Below are 18,965 nucleotides of genomic sequence, written 5' to 3' on the forward strand. Positions count from 1 at the left end.
TGTGTTGCAATTGTAACTCACAGCTTCCTCAGTGTAAGTTTAAAAACAGTTTTGTGATGAAGGATCATTACTTTGACACTTAGGTACAAATGTTTCCAGAAAAATAAAAGAACAAACAGTACATTCATATAAATGTTCTCCTGATGCTTATCCTGATCTGACCTTCTCCACACTAGAGATTACCAGTTTTGCTCCTGTCATCTGAGGTTCAGTGGGAGCATTCAGACCTCTCTGAGCTGTGGGAAGCTTTCACGTAGGTCCCATAGCTGGGAGTACACCCTGTGAGCAGCAGCAGACCAGTGCTTGTACGCAGGTCCTGAATAGTGATGATGCAGCCTCCTATCTATAAAGGAAAGGGAGCCTGCTGAGCCATCCCATAATGAAACTGTGCGGTGGAGATAATAGGACCCCTGAGCATGTATTGTCATCTCCAACCTGAAAATTACTCCTGGCTCTTTTCTCTTTACTAGTTACTTAGAATTTGTGTTTTATAACTGTCAAGTTCAGGACGGCTGAATCACAGAATCGTCTAGGTCGGAAGGGACCTTTAAGATCATTGAGTCCAACCATCAACCTAATACTGACAAAACCACCACTAAACCATGTCCCTCAGCACCACATCTACCCATCTTTTAAATACCTCCAGGGATGGCGATTCCACCACTTCCCTTGGCAGCCTATTCCAATGTTTGATAACCTTAATTTGATTTTTCCTAATATCCAAGCTAAACCTCCCCTGGCGTAACTTGAGGCCATTTCCTCTTATCCTATCACTCATTACTTGTTAGAAGAGACCGACGCCCTGCCTTGCTACAACCTCCTTTCAGGTAGTTGTAGAGAGCGATAAGGTGTCCCCTAAGCATCCTTTTCTCCAGGGTAAACAACCCCAGTTCCCTCAGCCACTCCTCATAAGACTCGTTCTCTAGACCCTTCACCAGCTTTTTTGTCCTTCTCTGGACCCTCTCCAGCACCTCAGTATCTTTCTTGTAGTGACCTCCATTAGTTAAGTGTGTCCTCCAGCAGTCTGTCTTGCGTTTGTTTTGCGACTTTCATTGGCCTTTCCTCCTGCACCTTGTAATTACCCCTTTCATGTAATTGCTGCTCATCAGGGCTCTGTTCTCTGCTCCTATTCAGCCCTTGGACATTTCATTGCTAGTTGGATTAAAGTCACGAAGCTTCTTCCATTTCTTCTCGGGTCAGAAACCTTAAGCTGTAACGTTTCTGGTTAGCACCTTCATATCTGGGGCAAGAAAGGTTTGGAGTTTTTCCTCTCTCAGTCTGTAAATAGTGCTTTGAAGATATTTTTGCCAGGTCAAAGCTGAAATTTATTGGCAGGACCATATGAAGAGGCAGGTCCTGCCAATGCTGTGCTGTACACATTTTCATTTAACAACTCAGACATTTCAATTCAGCACCTTTCACGTACAATTAAATTCACTTACTGTAGTAAATGTCCCTGCAGAATATGCACTTAACACTTGTGCTGCATGGGAAAGTTAAGGCTATATAATCATCCACATCACTGCAGCTTTCTGTTTGGGTTTTTTTTTAATGGAACTTCAATTTCCATATAGCTCTAGCCCTCACTTCATAGTTAGAAGTTCTTGTAGGAGTGCTTCAGTCTGTAGCTTTTCATATTTAAAAAATACTTAATATTTAAAAATCTGGTCAGCGACATGTACAGTGGGATTGAGTGCACCCTCAGCAAGTTTGACAGTGACACCAAGCTGCGTGGCATGGTCGACATACTGGAGGGAAGTGATGCCATCCAGAGGGACCTTGACATGCTGGAGAGGTGAGCCCATGTGAAGCTCATAAAGTTCAACAAGGCCAAGTGCAAGGTCCTGCACGTGGGTGGGGGAAATCCCAAGCACAAATACAGGCTGGACGGAGAATGGATTGAGAGCAGCCCTGAGGAGAAGGGCTTGGGGGTGTTGGTAGATGAGAAGCTCAACCTGAGCTGGCAATGTGTGCTCACAGCCCAGAAAACCAACTGTATCCTCAGCTGCATGCCAAGAAGCACGTCCAGAAGGTCGAGGAAAGTGATTCGGCCCCTCTGCTCTGCCCTGACCCCACCTGGAGTACTGCATCCAGGTCTGGACCCCCCAACATAAGAAGGACATGGACCTGTTGGAGCGAGTCCAGAGGAGGGCCACGAAGATGATCAGAGGGCTGGAGCACCTATGCTATGAGGACAGGCTAAGACAGTTGGGGTTGTTCAGCCTGGAGAAGAGAAGGCTCTGGGAAGACCTTACTGTGGCCTTTCAATACTTAAAGGAGGCTTGTAAGAAAGATGGGGACAGAGTTTTTAGCAGGGCCTGTAGTGATAGGACAAGGGGTAATGGTTTTAAACTGGAAGAGGGTAGATTTAGATTAGCTATTAGGAAGAAATTCTTCCTAATGGCACAGACATTGTGAGACACTGGCACAGGTTGCCCGGAGAAGCTGTGGATGCCCCATCCCTGGAAGCGTTCAAGGCCAGGCTGGATGGGGCTTTGAGCAACCTGGTCTAGTGGGAGGTGTCCCTGCCCATGGCAGGGGGGTTGGAACTAGGTGATCTCTAAGGTCCCTTCCAACCCGAACCATTCCATGATTCGCCAAATAGGTGAAATAATAGGGTGCTAAAGTAGTACCAAAGTGTTGGGGCTAATGGTTACTTCTGTAATTAGGACAGAATGTATTTTCAGTGCATTGCATTATTGTCTGAAGTAAGATCAACATCTTGCCTAGATATGTTTTTTGATCCTCACAGTTCTTCCACTTTTCCAAGAGACAGCCTATTACTTCCTACTCTTATGGGGACCAACACCAGCCTTTTTTTTTTTCCCCCTGCTTTGTTGTTTGTTATCTGATACCCAATGTACAACAACCTTCTGCCTTACCTAATGTTGCTTGTAACGTGTTAACCTCATTTTTTATCAGGACAGTGGCTAGAAAGTAGCTGTGCCAAGATAAGCAGCTTTTTAAGCAGTGAAGTGACTCAGACAACACAGAAATGCAACACATGGTTTCTTTAATTTGCTTTTCTTCAGCTTCTGTTGACTCAGCCCATAACCCACATGTCTAGAAATGCTCTTCACCTCTAAGGAGACCTAGGTGGTTTAGCTTCACAAAACATGTTTCATGATCTTAGTGTGTGTGGTTCACCATTTTATAGTCTTTTTTTACCCAGAAAACTGTATTTCAGTCCTAGACAAAGCTAACTTGTAATGAGGTTTGACGCTATAATGGTTAACAGCATGACTAACTGGATGTTGACATCCACATGTTCATTGCACAGTCCAGAAGCGCTGGTGAATTCAGAAAGCTTAAAGAAAGTGTCACAACAGGAGTCAGAGGATGGAGGTGCTCTATAAGAACAGGGAAAATGAGCTGCCCTTTCTTTTGAAAGAAATGCTTTCAAATGATCTAGATCTTTCATACCACACAACTTCATTATAGGTAGAGATAGGTTTGTCACCTTAAAGTTGAGCATAATTTTTTATATTGTTTTCAGTTGCTTATTGCTGTACTAAACTTGATGCTGAAAATAACCAGTGGATGTTTCCACTGAAACAGACTCAGAAAAGAGACTTGTATTTCTCAACATGGATATAAGCTGGAAAAAGTCTGTTGCTTTTTTAATCATGTTTAAAGTCTCATCATATCTAGTTGAGATTCAATCCTGTAGGCATGTTTTCAACCAGTAATTAAAGTCTGATGTACTATACTATATAAGATGTGCTTCTCTTGTTTCTGTGTAAATTCTTCACATTTGATCAAGTATAAGACCGTGTAAAAACCTAAGTACGCATACACCTAGGAGAGATTTATTTGAATCATGCAAATACTGTAGCTGAGATACCGTTTGTACTCACCAAAATCTACCTTATAACTCGAATATTCAGCAGGACTTTCCCTTTCAGTGCTACTTGTAGCTGTAATGGCCCCTCTAAGTGAAAACAAGATGATTTAATCTCTCAGAATTATCTGTCTGGTATACTGGTTAAGGCAAAGATCCCATAGAAAAATGGTGCATATTCTTGTAATCAACTATGTAATTGCAGATGCTGTAAATTAAAAAGAGCAGTTAAAGGAATATAGATAAATTCAACAATTTGCTGATGTCTGAATGCTTTATAGAGGAAGTTGGAGTTGTTTTTACTGCACGAGGGGCCATAAAAGAATGCCCTCACTTTATTTTACACAGACAGTCTTGGTTTTTTGGAGAGAGAATTTCTGTTACAGAAGATTGAAGCAATGGAATTCCTACATTGAAGGAGTAAAAGTGATTAAGATATGTCCAGAGCAATACATTGAGAGTGAAATAATTTTTACATTTGGATCCAAGTATATTTGTATAAGTTTTTATTATAATTTTCTTTCCTTTTTCCTTTCCAGAGTGAAGTCTACTTTCCAAATCCATTTTCTTTTTTACAGTCAGCTATTTTCTGATAAGGCTTTGTGCTTGATTTTTGCAACCCCTTTGACTTTTCAATCTTACAAGCTTTTACCTTTAATATGTTCGTACAAATATTGTGCATAAGATTTGTTAGGAGCATGGCTTTAAGTTCTTAATGTTCCAGCACAGTTATCTAAACTGTGCAAGTTCAATATAGTTGGTTTTTTTACGTTTTGGTTGCAAGTTGTGATATTTTTTAAACCAAAAGTGAAATATGTGTGAGTACAAGTCCAGACACAAGGCCAAATTTAAACCCAACCCTACATTTTTCTAAAGATTATAAGATGTCAGATATGTCACATACTTTGAGAAAAGGAAGCTGCTGTTATATCTGCCTGATTAGACTGTACCCTTGATATATAGCCCATAGTTTACATTCTTTTTGATTAATTTTCCAGTCTATTGCAGTTATTTCCCTTACATATAAAGTATTGTTGTTATTCATATAGCGTGAGTGGCTTAGTCTTCTCTTGGATTTAATTTGCCTTGCATGATGATGGAGAAGATCTGGCATTTTCTTTTAAGAACATGATTCACATGTCTTGATTTGCTCTGAGAGGTTGAAGACAGAGTAGAGCTTCCTGAATGGATGTAGACCAGAACAAAATTCATCTGAACTATCCTCTCATGATACTGATTAAAACTCTGCCAAGGTTTTGTAAGAGGAGAACAGGACAGTATTTGTGAAAGTACATCCTACTCCTGTGTCTTTTTTTCCCTGGGATTTGATTTTTTCTGGCAATTAAAAAGGTGCAACTCAATGGGCTTGGATTTTTTTTAAAAACCTTAAGATGCAGATACCGTTTTTGAAAGCCCACTTAACTTCTGTGAAGCTCTAATTACTTCTTTTAGAAATGCTTTCTCATTTTTGTATAGAAGCATAGAATGGTTTGGGTTGGAAGGTATCTTTAAATATCAATTTTAAAGATCAATCTCATCATCCCTGCTCCCCCTCGTGGGCAGGGACACCTCCCACTAGACCAGGCTGCTCAAAGCCCCATCCAACCTGGCCTTGAACACTTCCAATGATAGGGCATCCACAACTTCTCTGCACAACCTGTTCCACAGTCATTTTCATTTAAATGCTCAACATTTTACTCTTTTTAAAAAGGAAAAAATATGATTTTCACTGAGTTTCATCCAGGATGGTCATGAAATTTGTGGTGGAAATGGTTGTTTGGTTATGTTTCTGTGAAGACCCCGTGGAAAATTGAAATAATTCCTTGCTGGTGAATAACAATAATGACTGAATGTAGCACAAATGCATATAGAATTCGAGTTAACCTTTAAAGAGGAATTGCTGCAACTATAAGTTGTGTGCTAAAATCAGTTAAATAACAAAGCTCCTCTTTTTGTTTATTGTGTGTTGTCATTTTTTCTGAATGTAGACTTTTGAAAGCGACCAGTTGCCAGCACTAACTAGAACCGATCCCAGTACAAGCGTATGCTAAGCAAGGACTCAACATATTGCATGCTTTTTGGTAACCATACTGTACTGGCTTCTGAAACTTTTACAATAAAATATTACTGCAATGTGGAAATAATCATAATCTAGTAGTTTTTAATTTGTGACGTGAATAAACATATGAACAGCTTTACTGATTCAGATTTAGGGCCCATCTAGCTAGACAGACATCTAAGGAAGAGTAAGAACTGAACATGCATATATGCATATATGGTAACTACCCCCCCGATGCTCTCCCAGCCTCCAGCTATTTTGAGCTCAAGGGATTTCCTGAGCTGCTTGCGATTGTCTGTTTCATATCCTTTAGTGGATCTTGCTTCCATGACTTCTCCGTTCTTCCCTTGAACCCTTATACATTTTTTACGTTCACAACATCCTTTGGAAAGGTTTTGGTTTGTGTTTGTTTTTTGTTTTGGCATTGCTTTTGTGTTTGGTTGTTGGGGGGTTTTTTGGTTTGGTTTTTTTTTTTTTTTTTTACAAGTCTTTCTGTCCATTACCTGAATAACCACCACCTTTTGCTTATTTTGAACCTGGTTTCCACCAGGAACCAGAGATTGATTCAATGATTGCACACACTTATTTAGCTCTTGCATCCTTGACTTCACACAAAAGTCTTAAGTGAATACCATCTGGTCCTGGTATTTCTTTCTGTTCATTCTGCCTAGCTGTACTCCAGCCTCTGTCCATAGTTGTTTCAGAAGATAATTGATAATAAGGTACTACAATGGCACATTTCCCCCTTCTTTTATTTTTATGGGCATGGTTCTTGAGGGCTTCATAATACAGCAGTTTCCTCTTTTGCCATTTTTTTTTGCCATTGGCAATGGTTTAGATTGTGCTTTGGAGGAATCATTTAATTATTTTGCATACAGTGATGAAATAATGTTATAAAAATATTAGAAGACTGCAGGAAGATCCTTGTTTCTGGTACTTAAAAGTCACTGGAGAGTTGCATGTCGTAAAATAAATGCAAGAAATGTGAAATGAGTATCCTGGAAAGTTCAAGCAGGTCAAATTCTGCTTGCACATTAAAATGAAATCAGAAATTGAAGATACACTAATTATTTATCAGTTACATATCTTTTGATTAACTTTACACACAGTACAAGTATCCATCTCATGTTTGACTTCTAAGTGGTACTCCTATAAGTACTCAGAACTGTCATACTTGATTTCTTTTCACCAGTGAAAGTCTGCTTTATTATTTCCCATTATGCTAAACTTGGTTTTCACTAGATGAAAGCATATATTCTCAATTTCTTTTTCTACCAAATCTAGAAATTAGAATTTTAGAAAATGTTATGGTGCTTGTTCATCCTTCATTTTTCTAGTGTTTCACAAGCAAAGGCCAATTGCTTCCAAGCAGGTCTACTAATGTTTGTCCAGAGATAGATTAGTTTACACTTTTTAGAAATAGATTTAGCATCTTCAAACAGAACAGGGACTTCCCTACTGTGCCACTCCAGTCACCCCCACTACTGCTTCTCCCTCCCTCCCTCCCCCTCCCAACTGCCAAACAATCTTTCTTCCTTTCATCAACAATGAATTTTGTGTCAATTGAAACTAAAATAAAATTACCATTGATCTCATCCAGAAGATCTGGTTACCATCTGACAGAATACTTAGCATGTTAATGTATGAACAAGCAAAGAATTTCAATTTAAACATGCTAGCAGTATTTAATAACGTGTACATAACATGGGTAGTGCCTGTATTGGATTTGCAGTTTGAATGTGTTGATGAAGATTTTAAATTCTCAGAAGCCTTTCCAATAACCAAAAAATAAGCTAACTAAGCTAACTTTTTTGCTAGAAAACTTCAGAACACCCTGCCGGTGTAAAATGTGTTGAGGTCTTTTAGATCAGAAAGACAGATTTGAATGCTAGGAATCTGGGAAGCCTGCCCTTCTAATGGCAAGAACTTCAACCTCTTGGCTTTTTGCTTCTTCAAAGTAATGCACTTTCTTTTGAGATTAAGTGTAAAAAAGTTGTAATTAGTTCTTGAAGGAGACATTTAACAGAGAAATATAAAGATTACAAATAAATAAATAAAACCCCAAATTAATATCGCCTTAGATTAAAAGAGGAACTTAAATGAGGTGAAGCTAGACACCAGCTTCGGCATAGCTGGAGATGCCACTGTAAAGACCCAAAAGAGCTAAAAGGTAAATAAAAGCCCCTAGAATTGGTTCAATATGGCAGATAATGTCTTGGGCTTTTAGAGGGAAGCTTTGTTGGTTTTCTTGGTTTATAAAAACAAATTATATTCTTTAAAATCCAAAAAGACTCATAAATTGTGGGTGTGATACTATCCGTTGTTTGGAAGAGAAGGTGAAAGTCTGCTAAAAGTAAAAAGTAAGCAAGTTGAACTGACTTTTGCATACTTTGTGTTTGGTTTTTTTATAGGTGAAATGAGGAATGATTTATATATCACGGTAGAAAGAGGAGAATTTGAGAAAGGAGGGAAAAGTGTGGCCAGAAATGTGGAAGTGACAATGCATGTCGTGGACAGCAGTGGTCAAATTCTAAAGGTATCTTTGTTGTATATTTTTCCTTTCTGTAGTTAATTTTGATACACTTTTTCAGATGTAAATCATTTGTGGCATTATTTGAAGAGTACAAAAGTGCTTTGGAAAGGTCATGTTTATCTTTTGCTGTCTTTAGATATTCAAAGTATTTCCACTTTGCTTAAAGCCTTTATGAAAATGCATGTTTGTTTTATTTCTATGATCAATTATGTGATTCAGATAAACACCTATAAATGCCAACTAAATAACTAATGATTCCATTAAGACACTGGAAAATGTTGAAGCAAGATCAAGTTTTGGAGAGTTTTTATTTCATAATAATTCTTAGTAGGTATGCGTTTCCTCATGTTACACAGAATATGTTTTGATTGTTTTCAATTTTTTGTCTGATATTAATAAATCAGAGATCCTTGATGAAAAAATCACCAACACGTGTCAATAAAAGAATAAATTAGTGTCCCTTCAAATCTGATTGCATGCTTCTGGTGGTAGTTTACAAACAGGCACTGTTTTATATTTTAATTATTAATAGATGACACTCTCTCAGATTTTTTTCTGCTCCAAAAGTTTTCTGTTCACCTTCAACCTTTTCCATACATATTTAGCATCTTTTTTTTTTTCTTTTCTTTTTATTCGAAGTACATTTTTCACATGTTCTGCGTGATATTGAGGAAAAGTGAAGAAAGGCTAACACAAATAGTCTGGTGCAAATTGTGTGTGTGTATTTGTATATGTGAAGTGAGATTGTGCATATAAATGCATGGCATACAATGTATGTATGTTTTTGTATATACAAATATATATACTTATGTCTGTGTATATATAGATACCTTTTTGATATATATACACCCATAAAAGATTTATGTATATAAGTATATATAAATATTATATATAAAATAGATATATAAAATAATATATATACAAATACAAATATATATAAATATTTTTTATATATATAAATATTATATATAAAAGGATATTGAAATGCAAAGGTGATCCCTCATAACTGCTGAGGAGAAAAGCTATAGCTTACCTTTCCCACAGAGAATTAATAGATATCCCCGAGTCAGGACTTAGACAAATCCATTTGCCGACTTTGCTATGGAGAGGCTATCATGGATGTGGCAAAGGCAACAAACATTTTGCTTATTCCTAATCAGGGAATCCAAATGTCTTTCTTTTTTCATACTGGGACATATCACTGATAACAGCAGGGTTACAGGTTTATCTCAGAGGACTAAAGATCTTAAGCTTTGTCTCAGTTAAATTGTTGGTTGCTGCTTGGGCATAACACCGGATTGACCGTGCTGTGTCATGGGACTCCACATCGCGTTTGTTGCTTAAGCATTCCTGATCACCCACTTCCCCCCATATAATACTTCTATTCTCATCGGTGTGGAAGATTCTTGGGTTTTTTTTCTAATCAGCAAATATTAACATGTTAACAATATTAAAGTACTACTGTTTTTGTGGGGTTTAAGATTTTGAGCATTATACCACATGTGAAATTTATGATATGAATGTAAATATTAAATAGTCTTCCTTGTAAGAACAGCCCTTGAATGATATCTTACCAGTCATCTAATCTGCCTTTAATCTCTAATCAATACTTTTTCTTCATTAGGATTTTATCTCATTCGGCTCTGGAGAGCCACCAGCCAGCGAGTACCATTCCTTTGTGCTTTATCACAACAATGGTCCCAGATGGGCTGAGCTGCTGAAACTTCCTATTCCTGTGGATAAATTCAGAGGAGCACACATCCGCTGTGAATTCCGGCACTGTTCCAGTAAGTACTGTTTGCGACTTCTGCTAGTCCTCTCCCTTACAGCTGCAGTCAGCGCATGAGTTGCCATAATACCTCAGGAAAAAGAACAGCTGCATGAACTTTCTCTGTAATGCTTTCATGACACAGCCTCTCAGGTTTGCAGCTCTCCTTGGTGTGGAACTCAGTGCTTTGGTAAAGCCTAAATAGCAGACGAAACCAGTCTAGATTTATTAAGTAGAAATAGAAACATTGCAGCTGCAAACGTAAACAGAATTTCAGAGAAACTCAAAATGCAAATTTAGGATCTACCTGGAGAATTATCCAAAATTAAACCTGTTCCTTAGTACACATTTAGCAATCCAGCCAATGGGAAATGTATGTAGATGTATCATGGTCAAAGAACATCACTTTTGTACTGGCTTTTTTTTTTTTTTTTACTTATAAAATTCCAAAATTCTCTAAACATTCTGAACAATTTTAGAGATTATTTTGCAGTTAAAATTGAGGTCTGGCTCCACGTTCTGCATACCAAGTCATGTGAGACAGGATTCATAGCTATGGTGCTGACTGCTGTCGAGCTTGTAGAGAAAGGTGGACAAAATTGGACGTCTTTTAAACTGCTGCTGTTTGGCTCTTTTTGGTGATAGATAAAGCAAGATTTGATTATTTAGATTGCCTTTGTGTAAAGTGGCACACAAATTAAGTGATAGTATAATTAGATTTGGGGTACATAAACTAACCTGTAACGAACAGGTAATATAGGAAGAAATTTGCATTGATTTCTTTTTAAGATAACTTTTATAAGCTATGAAGTAATAAAGGAAAAACATCAGTGGTGTGTTTCAAACAGATGATACATTTTTGTACGATCTTTCCCCATGCAGTACAAGTTGGATGTTTTTGTTATGATTGCCTACCACCACCCCAAATGTGCTAAACCCAGACTCAGAAGTCATTTATCAACGCATTTGATGAAAGATGGGTTGATTTTCAATAGTGTTCAGCATCTGTACTCATTGGCTGCAGTCAAGTCTGTGCCATCTCAGTGTTGTGTAGTCTGCTTCACATTTAGGTGATAGGTGAGTTGTGGAATTTGAGCTTAGGCTCCCAAGTTTGAAAATGTTATCTGCTGTCTAGCCTTCGTGTAAGGAACCGTGACATCTTCAGTCGTATCTGTAGAGGCAGATGCCTTATTTGAAAATAGAAGTGCAGTGTAGCCTGAGGCTGACCTAAAATGGAGACCAGTAGATAGAAGCTGCTATAGAGGATAATTGTCACAAAGAACCCCTTTCTCTTCATGTCGGACTGGCTAGGTCATATTCATTTGGGTTTCCTAGCATTCTCTGTATCGCCAAGACTGTATATTTGGTGGCTTCCATTATTTGTTGTTAATAAATACCAAATCATTCCAGAATACTGCTTTCTGATTTACAGTGAGATAAAAGAAACCATTACAGGAAATAATGTCCAAATCTGAAAAGAAATTTAAGATAATCTTAGTCTGACTAGCTGCAAATAGCTTCCACTATACTTTCTTATGTTGTATTATATCCATTTATTTTGTCTAAAATGTTTAATATTAACTTTAAGTGCTGCTATTTACACATGTATTTCAGCAAAAGAAAAGGGTGAGAAGAAGTTGTTTGGCTTTTCTTTCGTGCCCCTGATGCAGGAAAATGGGAGGACTCTGCCAGATGGCACCCATGAACTCATTGTACACAAGGTAATTTGAATTAGTAATCATTAGCTGTAATGATTCCTCTGGAACGTACTTCAAGTGCCCAGAAACATTAGGTTGAGAAAGTCTGTATTCATTACCGAATGAGTGATAATCTTGTCACCATTAAAATATCCGTTGCTGATTGCTTAATATTAAGCTTCCTGTGACAAATTGCAATTGAATCTAGGTATGCATTTCAGTGCACTGGTTTTACTAAACCTTCCTGTTATATAATGGATTTCACAAAGGTAAGTTCAACTAAAACACACTAAGTGAACCCCATGATACCCTCTAACCGCATTGCTGAAGCTGGAAAGTCAAGCAAGCTTGTTTACGCAGATCGACTCAATGTTACCATTTTTAGAGATATTTCAGTTTTGTTGAGTTTTTGTTTCCACATTTAACAGTTATCTCTTTGTTCAGAGGATTTGATGTCCTCCCAGATAACTTTTAGATTTTAACACCAAAACTTGTACCTGTTCATTCAACGTATCCTCTGCAAATTTATTATACTTCGGTGTCGGATGTGAAGCTATGATCTAAAACAAAGGTTGTAACAGGCATAGTGAAGATTCTTCAATTTCTGGCAGAGAAACAATAATAATTCATATAATTTAAGGATTTGATCCTTTGTTTTTATGCAGTACAGTTATTTTAACTGGTTTGTTTTCACAGTGTGAAGAAAACACAAACCTTCAGGATTCTGGTCGCTACCTCAAACTCCCCTTTTCAAAGGGAATTTTCCTAGGAAACAACAGCCAAGCAGTAAAAACCACTAAAGAGTCCTTCTGGATTACGTCCTTTCTCTGCTCCACTAAACTCACGCAAAATGGTAGGATACGTTGATTATTTGAAACATGATGAATTCAAATGAGTGTGATAGCTAGCCTTTTCTGTGCCAGGCAAGCATGGATGTACTCAAAAATAACTTATGTTCTATCCATTTTACAAACTGGTTTTCTTCATAATTTTTTCTATCCAGATGGAAACCAATGCAGCATGACAAACCGCTGATTTTAAGTAGTTCAAGAATGCTTTTTAGATTAACATGATATTGGAATCAAATGCAGCACTCTTGGAATCAACTATCAAAACCCAGCTGCTTTACAAAACCTCTTAATCTGTTTGTTGTAGAGTTTTTATTAAATACTTATTGTAGACTTTAGGCTCTGGCAGTTTGGTTTTAGTTAGGCACATACTGCTTTTTTGTTTATCACTTTTCTTCCTTTAAGCCAACAAACATTTACTACTACTTAAAACCATCTTATACGCTAGACATAAGGAGCAGCAGATAGAAATATGTTTGAAAATGTGTTTTCACTCTACCATTGCTCTGTATAAAATTCTTAAGATTCTTGTTTATTTGCCATATTAACTACCATTTGTAATTGAAACAGTTTTCCACGAATTTCTGAATATTGTGTATTTGCTTGGTAATGTGTTTCTGATCATTCTTTGATATCCCCACAGTTTTATTTTTTTTTTCTAAGCTGTTTATCACAGTTTTAAGATCTTCCTTGCGTGTAAATATCTGTATCTTTACCCTTATATGTATGAAGCTAAAATTGCTAATTGCTTGCAAATTGATTATAGGTGTTTAACAACAACTAGAGCAGCTTTTAAAATTGAAATAATCATCTTAATTTTCACCGTGTAGTAGCAAGCGTCCAAAATAGAACTATGTGCAAATAGTAAGCGGTCTGTTTCACTGTGCACATTCATTCTGTATTCTCATAGCAATTAGCTCCAAAGTAATAAAAGTTAGCCAATAAAAGATTTCCCCAAAGTTTGCTAATAGGCAATCAGAGACTAAATTTGCTTCAGTTAAAGGCCTTGATTTAGGAAAACACATGAATCTACTAGTACTTACACATGCATGGAAGTGCTGCCCAGAACTTAAGTATCTCAATGACAAGTCGTTGTGCTATTGTCTGGGATTATAATACTACTTTATTTTCACAGTACAGAAGTTACTTTATACTTAGTCTAAATAGATGTGTGACATAGGGCATAAAATTTCCTTTTTTTTTAACCATATTCTGAGTAAGAGGGTGTAGAATATCTGAATAATATTGATCCGCTTTTCAGCTCTCAAAGAGTTAACAATTATTTCAGCAGTACTTCAGAGGGTGGAAATATTTTCAATAGACAGGCTCATATTTTCTCCAAGGATCTTCTTTGGGAAGTTCATCTTGGTGAGTTTCCAAATCCCCATTCTTTTAAACAAAAATTTGCCAAAACCTATTGCATGCTCAGAAAATGAACATAGAGCAAAGCATGTGGATATTTGGTCATGTGAGCATTACTTCAGTTGTCCCTGAGAGAATGTAGCCTATTTATGAAAAAAAATACACAGTTAGAAAGATCTGTGTATTTAATTTTTTAGTAAACATTTGTATTAGCAGTTTTGAAAACTGCTGATTATTTTTTAATCGTTTTTTAAGTCTGGAGACTTTTCTGAAGTTGTCAGAGATCCGCCTGTGTCTACAAACAATAATGTCCAGCCTGGAAATGAATGGAAAATTATGTTATTGGTCTGGCCATGGGGTGGGGGAGGACCCTGAATCCCGACTTGTAAAGGGTGTGACTGAATTAGGCCACAGCTTTACTAGCTTGCTGGGAAATTTTGCTCAGCTGTCATTCTCTCATTGATTGTTCCCACATGCCATCAGCTCTCATGCATTTTAAAATTATGGGGACTGGGGAAAGGAGGCTGACTCCCAGTTGTTGGGATCCGTAACTTCCTTACCCTGTGTACTTTGGAGGGGGTTTTAGGATTATTTCCAAACAATTTTCGGAGACCTTCTAACCAGAGGAATCTGTGCGTTCATCAACATATCTCATAAGAACACATCCTTTTTTAATCTGTATGCCACTTAGCTTTTCCTTAGATTGACTTTTGATCCTGGATAATTAAACAGTTGATGTTAGCAAAAAAGTATACAGCTTTTATATATTACATTCTTACCTGGATAGTCATACTTCATTATTCTAAAAAAACCTCAAAGAGAGAGAGAGAACATAATATTTTTCTACTGAGTAGATATCAGTACAGTCTTATTTAGTTTTTGACATATAGGAGGGATCTCTGCCTGCCAGAGACTCGGGATCCATCCAGCAAGTCAGAATATTTTAGCAAGTTGGCATCCACTCATTTCTCAGCACTGATCGGCGCATCCCCAGTAAAGCAGCTGTTCGTCAGCAGAGCAACATGCCATACAGCACGTCTATTGCAAGGCAGAGGTGTAATCCATCTATCTGCATTTAAAAAAAGCCAAACTGGTGATTAATAAAACAAAAGTAACAGGGGGCATCTTTCCAGAGTGACCCCAGTTTGGAGGGAGTGTTGGAAACCACAGAAGCAGCCTGTTGGAAAAGGAATGCAGATTGCCAGTTCTGGAATTCAGCTTTTTCCTTTTGAAGTGCAGTAGTGCTACACCAGGCCAATTTCGGATGTCTTGGGATTTATAGGAGAGAGATGGAAAGATCATCCCAAACCACTTCCTTATACACATGATCCTAAACCTTTTATTAAACCTAGCACTTTGGATTTAAATTACGGACTTGGAGAAGGGAAGTGTTTTGTTTGGTAGGAATGGTAGATCAGGTGCAGCCTATTTTAAATGTACAAATCTGAGAGGAGAGAAGAGAAGGCATTGGAAATTTTTTCTTCAGCAAAATTTGTCAGCAGCATTGACTTTTTCCCTTTCCCAAAACTATTTTTTCCTAGTGGGCCTATTTTTGGGGGCAATTTTATATTCTCATTTCTTTTAATACATGACGCATTGCTATCCCTTCCCCTTGTGAGTCACATGTCAGATTTTCTATTCGTGTCATTTATGCTTGGGCTATTCGCTAATGTTATCTCAGCAATGTCTTTCCTCCTTAGCATTTCCCTTGAAATAAGTGCTTTGAAGTGAGTGTCTTACATTTCCTTTCTCTTTCTTTTTTAATCGCCCAACAAATCCCTAATTTTGAGTGTCAACTATCTTCCACCAAGTTCCTCCAGCAAACCTGTAAAGAAGTGTTTTTCCTGCTATGAACTGACAGCTTCAGCTCGTCTCGCTACTTCTCAACTTAAGTTGAGGCTTAAGCAGAATAAAGTGTAGAAGTCCGTTTAATTATCCAAAAGACAAATGCGGTTCACTGGATTTGTAATGCTTATTTCTTGAAAATTCCTGACAGGGATTTGTAATGCTTATTTCTTGAAAATTCCTGACAGAAGGAATAATAAGACCTATCATTGGTCCTTGATCTTTGGGAAGTGCCTCTGATGCATGTGTGGGAGCCTTCAGCACTCTTTGTGCAACTCTAGGATCTCTTTTAATCCGAACCATTCCATACTAGCACAGTGTGAAGCAAGACAAAAAAAAGAAATGTATAAATGCATAAAAACAATTAATGCCCACCAAAACCAATTAAGGTAGCAAAATATTAGTGGAATAGTATGTAGGGTGATTGCCATTAACACTTCTGGCAAGATTTGAATATAGGTGGAGATTTGTTCAATGTTATGAAAGACAGAAATATTACTTCATTTTTTGTTGTGGGAGAGAGGAGCTTTCCTGGAGCAAACTGGGAAAGAAATGACACAAAGATGGATGTGGCTCAAATGTTACTTGAGTGTGAAAACGTTCTGTGGTAGAAAGCACCCAAACAGTTGCTGAACCAAGAGGAAAACTTGCTATTAGCTTCTTAGTTTGATAAGTATTGAGGACATTTCAGAAGAACTGGACCTTTCTGAGATAATGCTGGACAGTGATCAACTACACAGGACAGAACTTCAGCTTACACTGAGAGAATGGGTGGACAGTGGTTTTCTGCTTCAAACGGCCAGGCTTTGAGAAACTCGAAAAAGCTGGTTAGTGAAACGTGGAAGTAGTAAACTTGAATGTAAAGGAGCTTTGGGATTTATTTAACTCAACGGTTCAAAAATATGTGGAACTTTTACTGAATACAACTTGAAAGGAGTGCTGCAGACCTGAACAAGTGAGTCATGGGCAGAAAATGTGAGGAGCAAGCAGAGAACCTGCAACAGAAGGGAGAAAAATAACAGCAACGTGTCAGAGTTCAGCAAAGGTCAGGATCGAGTGAAAACTGCTGAAAAGCCAGGCCAGGTTTGCAAAACTCTACTTTAGGGCATTGAATGCTATGGGACATGAAATTCCCAATCTCATAGCAAGGTGGTTTTTTTTAGTACATCTCTGAAGCTGAAAGCAGTGATGTATGACCGAAGAGCAATAAATATAGTACTTACATTTAAGACAGGTGGAAGAACAGATATGTTAACTGAACCATCACTTTCCGATGAATTTTATGCAAGTATTTACAAGAAATCATGGATGAAAAAATGGACACATAGCTAAATGGAATGTGCTGTAAGACGGCTTTATCAAAGCATATCATGCCAGAATAAACTTCTTAATCTTTCTTTTCAAAGTTTTTTATTATTATTATTCAGAGGAAACATAGCATATCTAAACCATCTGGACTTCAATAACACACCACATAGCAAATTAGAAAAGATACAGATTAGAATAAGAATTTTAAAACTGGTAAATAAAGGCTAAAAGGGAACTAGCAGTTTGCACTGCAGTGGAAGGAATTTCCTTCCTGACTGGGAAGAAAATACTGCTACATCTGAAGAATTAGGCCTGGGATTGATCTCTTTTTTTAAAGGGGTGGAACGGGGTGGGGATGAGATTTACTTCACTAAAACCTGAGACACTAGAGAGCCTATTAATGAAATTTGCTGCTAATAGGTAGTTGAAAGGGCTCCTTGGTTGAGAGGGACAAAATCAAAATATGATACAGGCAAAGCAAGGTAACTTTGATTTGAATAATTAGTAAGAAAGAGTAGAAATTAGACCAAATGTAACGGTACAAAAAGCAGGATCATACCTTCATGGAGACTCTGGGGGATTCTGCTGTAGCCAGGGAGCTGAACAGGGTTAAGCAGGAGAAAGACCTATTTGTGTCACCAATACGATGTATCTAAAAAACCCCTCCAATTCTAGAACATGTGTGTCAGGTGTTTACAGCAGAAATATGACCATGCTAATGGTATAGAAAACACTGCTGTAATCTCACCTGTAAGGTAGTTGCCATTGTGGTCAAGAAAGCTGAAGGAGAATGAATTAAAACTGGAGAAAGTACAAAGACGCTCACGTGTGTTTCAGCTTAGAAGAGTTGATTTTTCAGAAGATATTGTGTTGCTTATTAATAAAGCAGGATCTTAGAGGCATTGTCTTTGTTCTCTAAAAAGACATAGGAAGATCAGTATTTTAAATATATTCAAACCAGCAATGTAGGAGACTATTGCTATCTGTCAGAGGACGGCTCTAGAAGGCATCCTTCAATGGGACGAGAGACAGCAGAATAATTACTTTTCTTAAGATGGTAGTTGATAAATATCTGAACAAGATTGCATGATACAGTTGCCACAGGGGACTGATTTTAATGGCCCAGTACTGTGTTCTTATGTTTCTATTGGTGGAGCAACTAGGGGATGGAATGAAAATTTGTTGTTGGGCAGATCATATTATAGCAAATCTTGAGATGTTTTCTTTTGTTTTGATGATGCCAAGTTTTGCTGAGTGGACTGTAATAGTAGAATTTAAAAGCTGAAATGCTTCTTTGCTTCCAACTTTAATCTTGCATTTTGTTTTTGCAGGAGATATGCTTGACCTTCTGAAATGGAGAACCCACCCAGACAAAATTGCAGGTTGCCTCTCAAAATTAAAAGAGATTGATGGTTCAGAAATAGTGAAGGTATATACCTTTCTATCCTTTTAGATAATATGAGGGAAATAACGTATTTGAATGTCACAAAACCACCTATTTAATAACAAACCGTCTCTTATTTTCTCCAATCAGTTTCTTCAAGATACACTAGACACTTTATTTGGGATTTTAGATGAAAACTCTCAAAAATATGGATCAAAAGTATTTGATTGTTTGGTAAGTTTTATTTTGTGATGATGCTTAATACTATTTAAGAACTAAGTAAAAAAAAAAAGTTTGTTTTTTTTTCTTTTTCCCCTCAC

At 37.4% G+C, this 18,965-nt stretch overlaps 1 protein-coding gene across 4 annotated transcripts in view; it reads left to right on the forward strand.

The window, feature by feature from the left end:
- DOCK4 (dedicator of cytokinesis 4) overlaps nucleotides 1-18,965 on the forward strand; it is a 254,830-nt gene that overhangs the window by 149,952 nt on the left and 85,913 nt on the right. For all 4 annotated transcript variants that reach the window (XM_074607063.1, XM_074607144.1, XM_074606881.1 and 1 more), the window contains exons 14-19: nucleotides 8,312-8,436; nucleotides 10,058-10,220; nucleotides 11,816-11,922; nucleotides 12,595-12,751; nucleotides 18,593-18,690; nucleotides 18,796-18,879. In XM_074607063.1, coding sequence (XP_074463164.1) covers nucleotides 8,312-8,436; nucleotides 10,058-10,220; nucleotides 11,816-11,922; nucleotides 12,595-12,751; nucleotides 18,593-18,690; nucleotides 18,796-18,879 — 734 coding nt within the window. The remainder of the gene's footprint in view (nucleotides 1-8,311; nucleotides 8,437-10,057; nucleotides 10,221-11,815; nucleotides 11,923-12,594; nucleotides 12,752-18,592; nucleotides 18,691-18,795; nucleotides 18,880-18,965) is intronic.

This window comes from Larus michahellis, chromosome 1, assembly GCF_964199755.1.
Source record: "Larus michahellis chromosome 1, bLarMic1.1, whole genome shotgun sequence".
Taxonomy (NCBI): Eukaryota; Metazoa; Chordata; class Aves; order Charadriiformes; family Laridae; genus Larus; species Larus michahellis.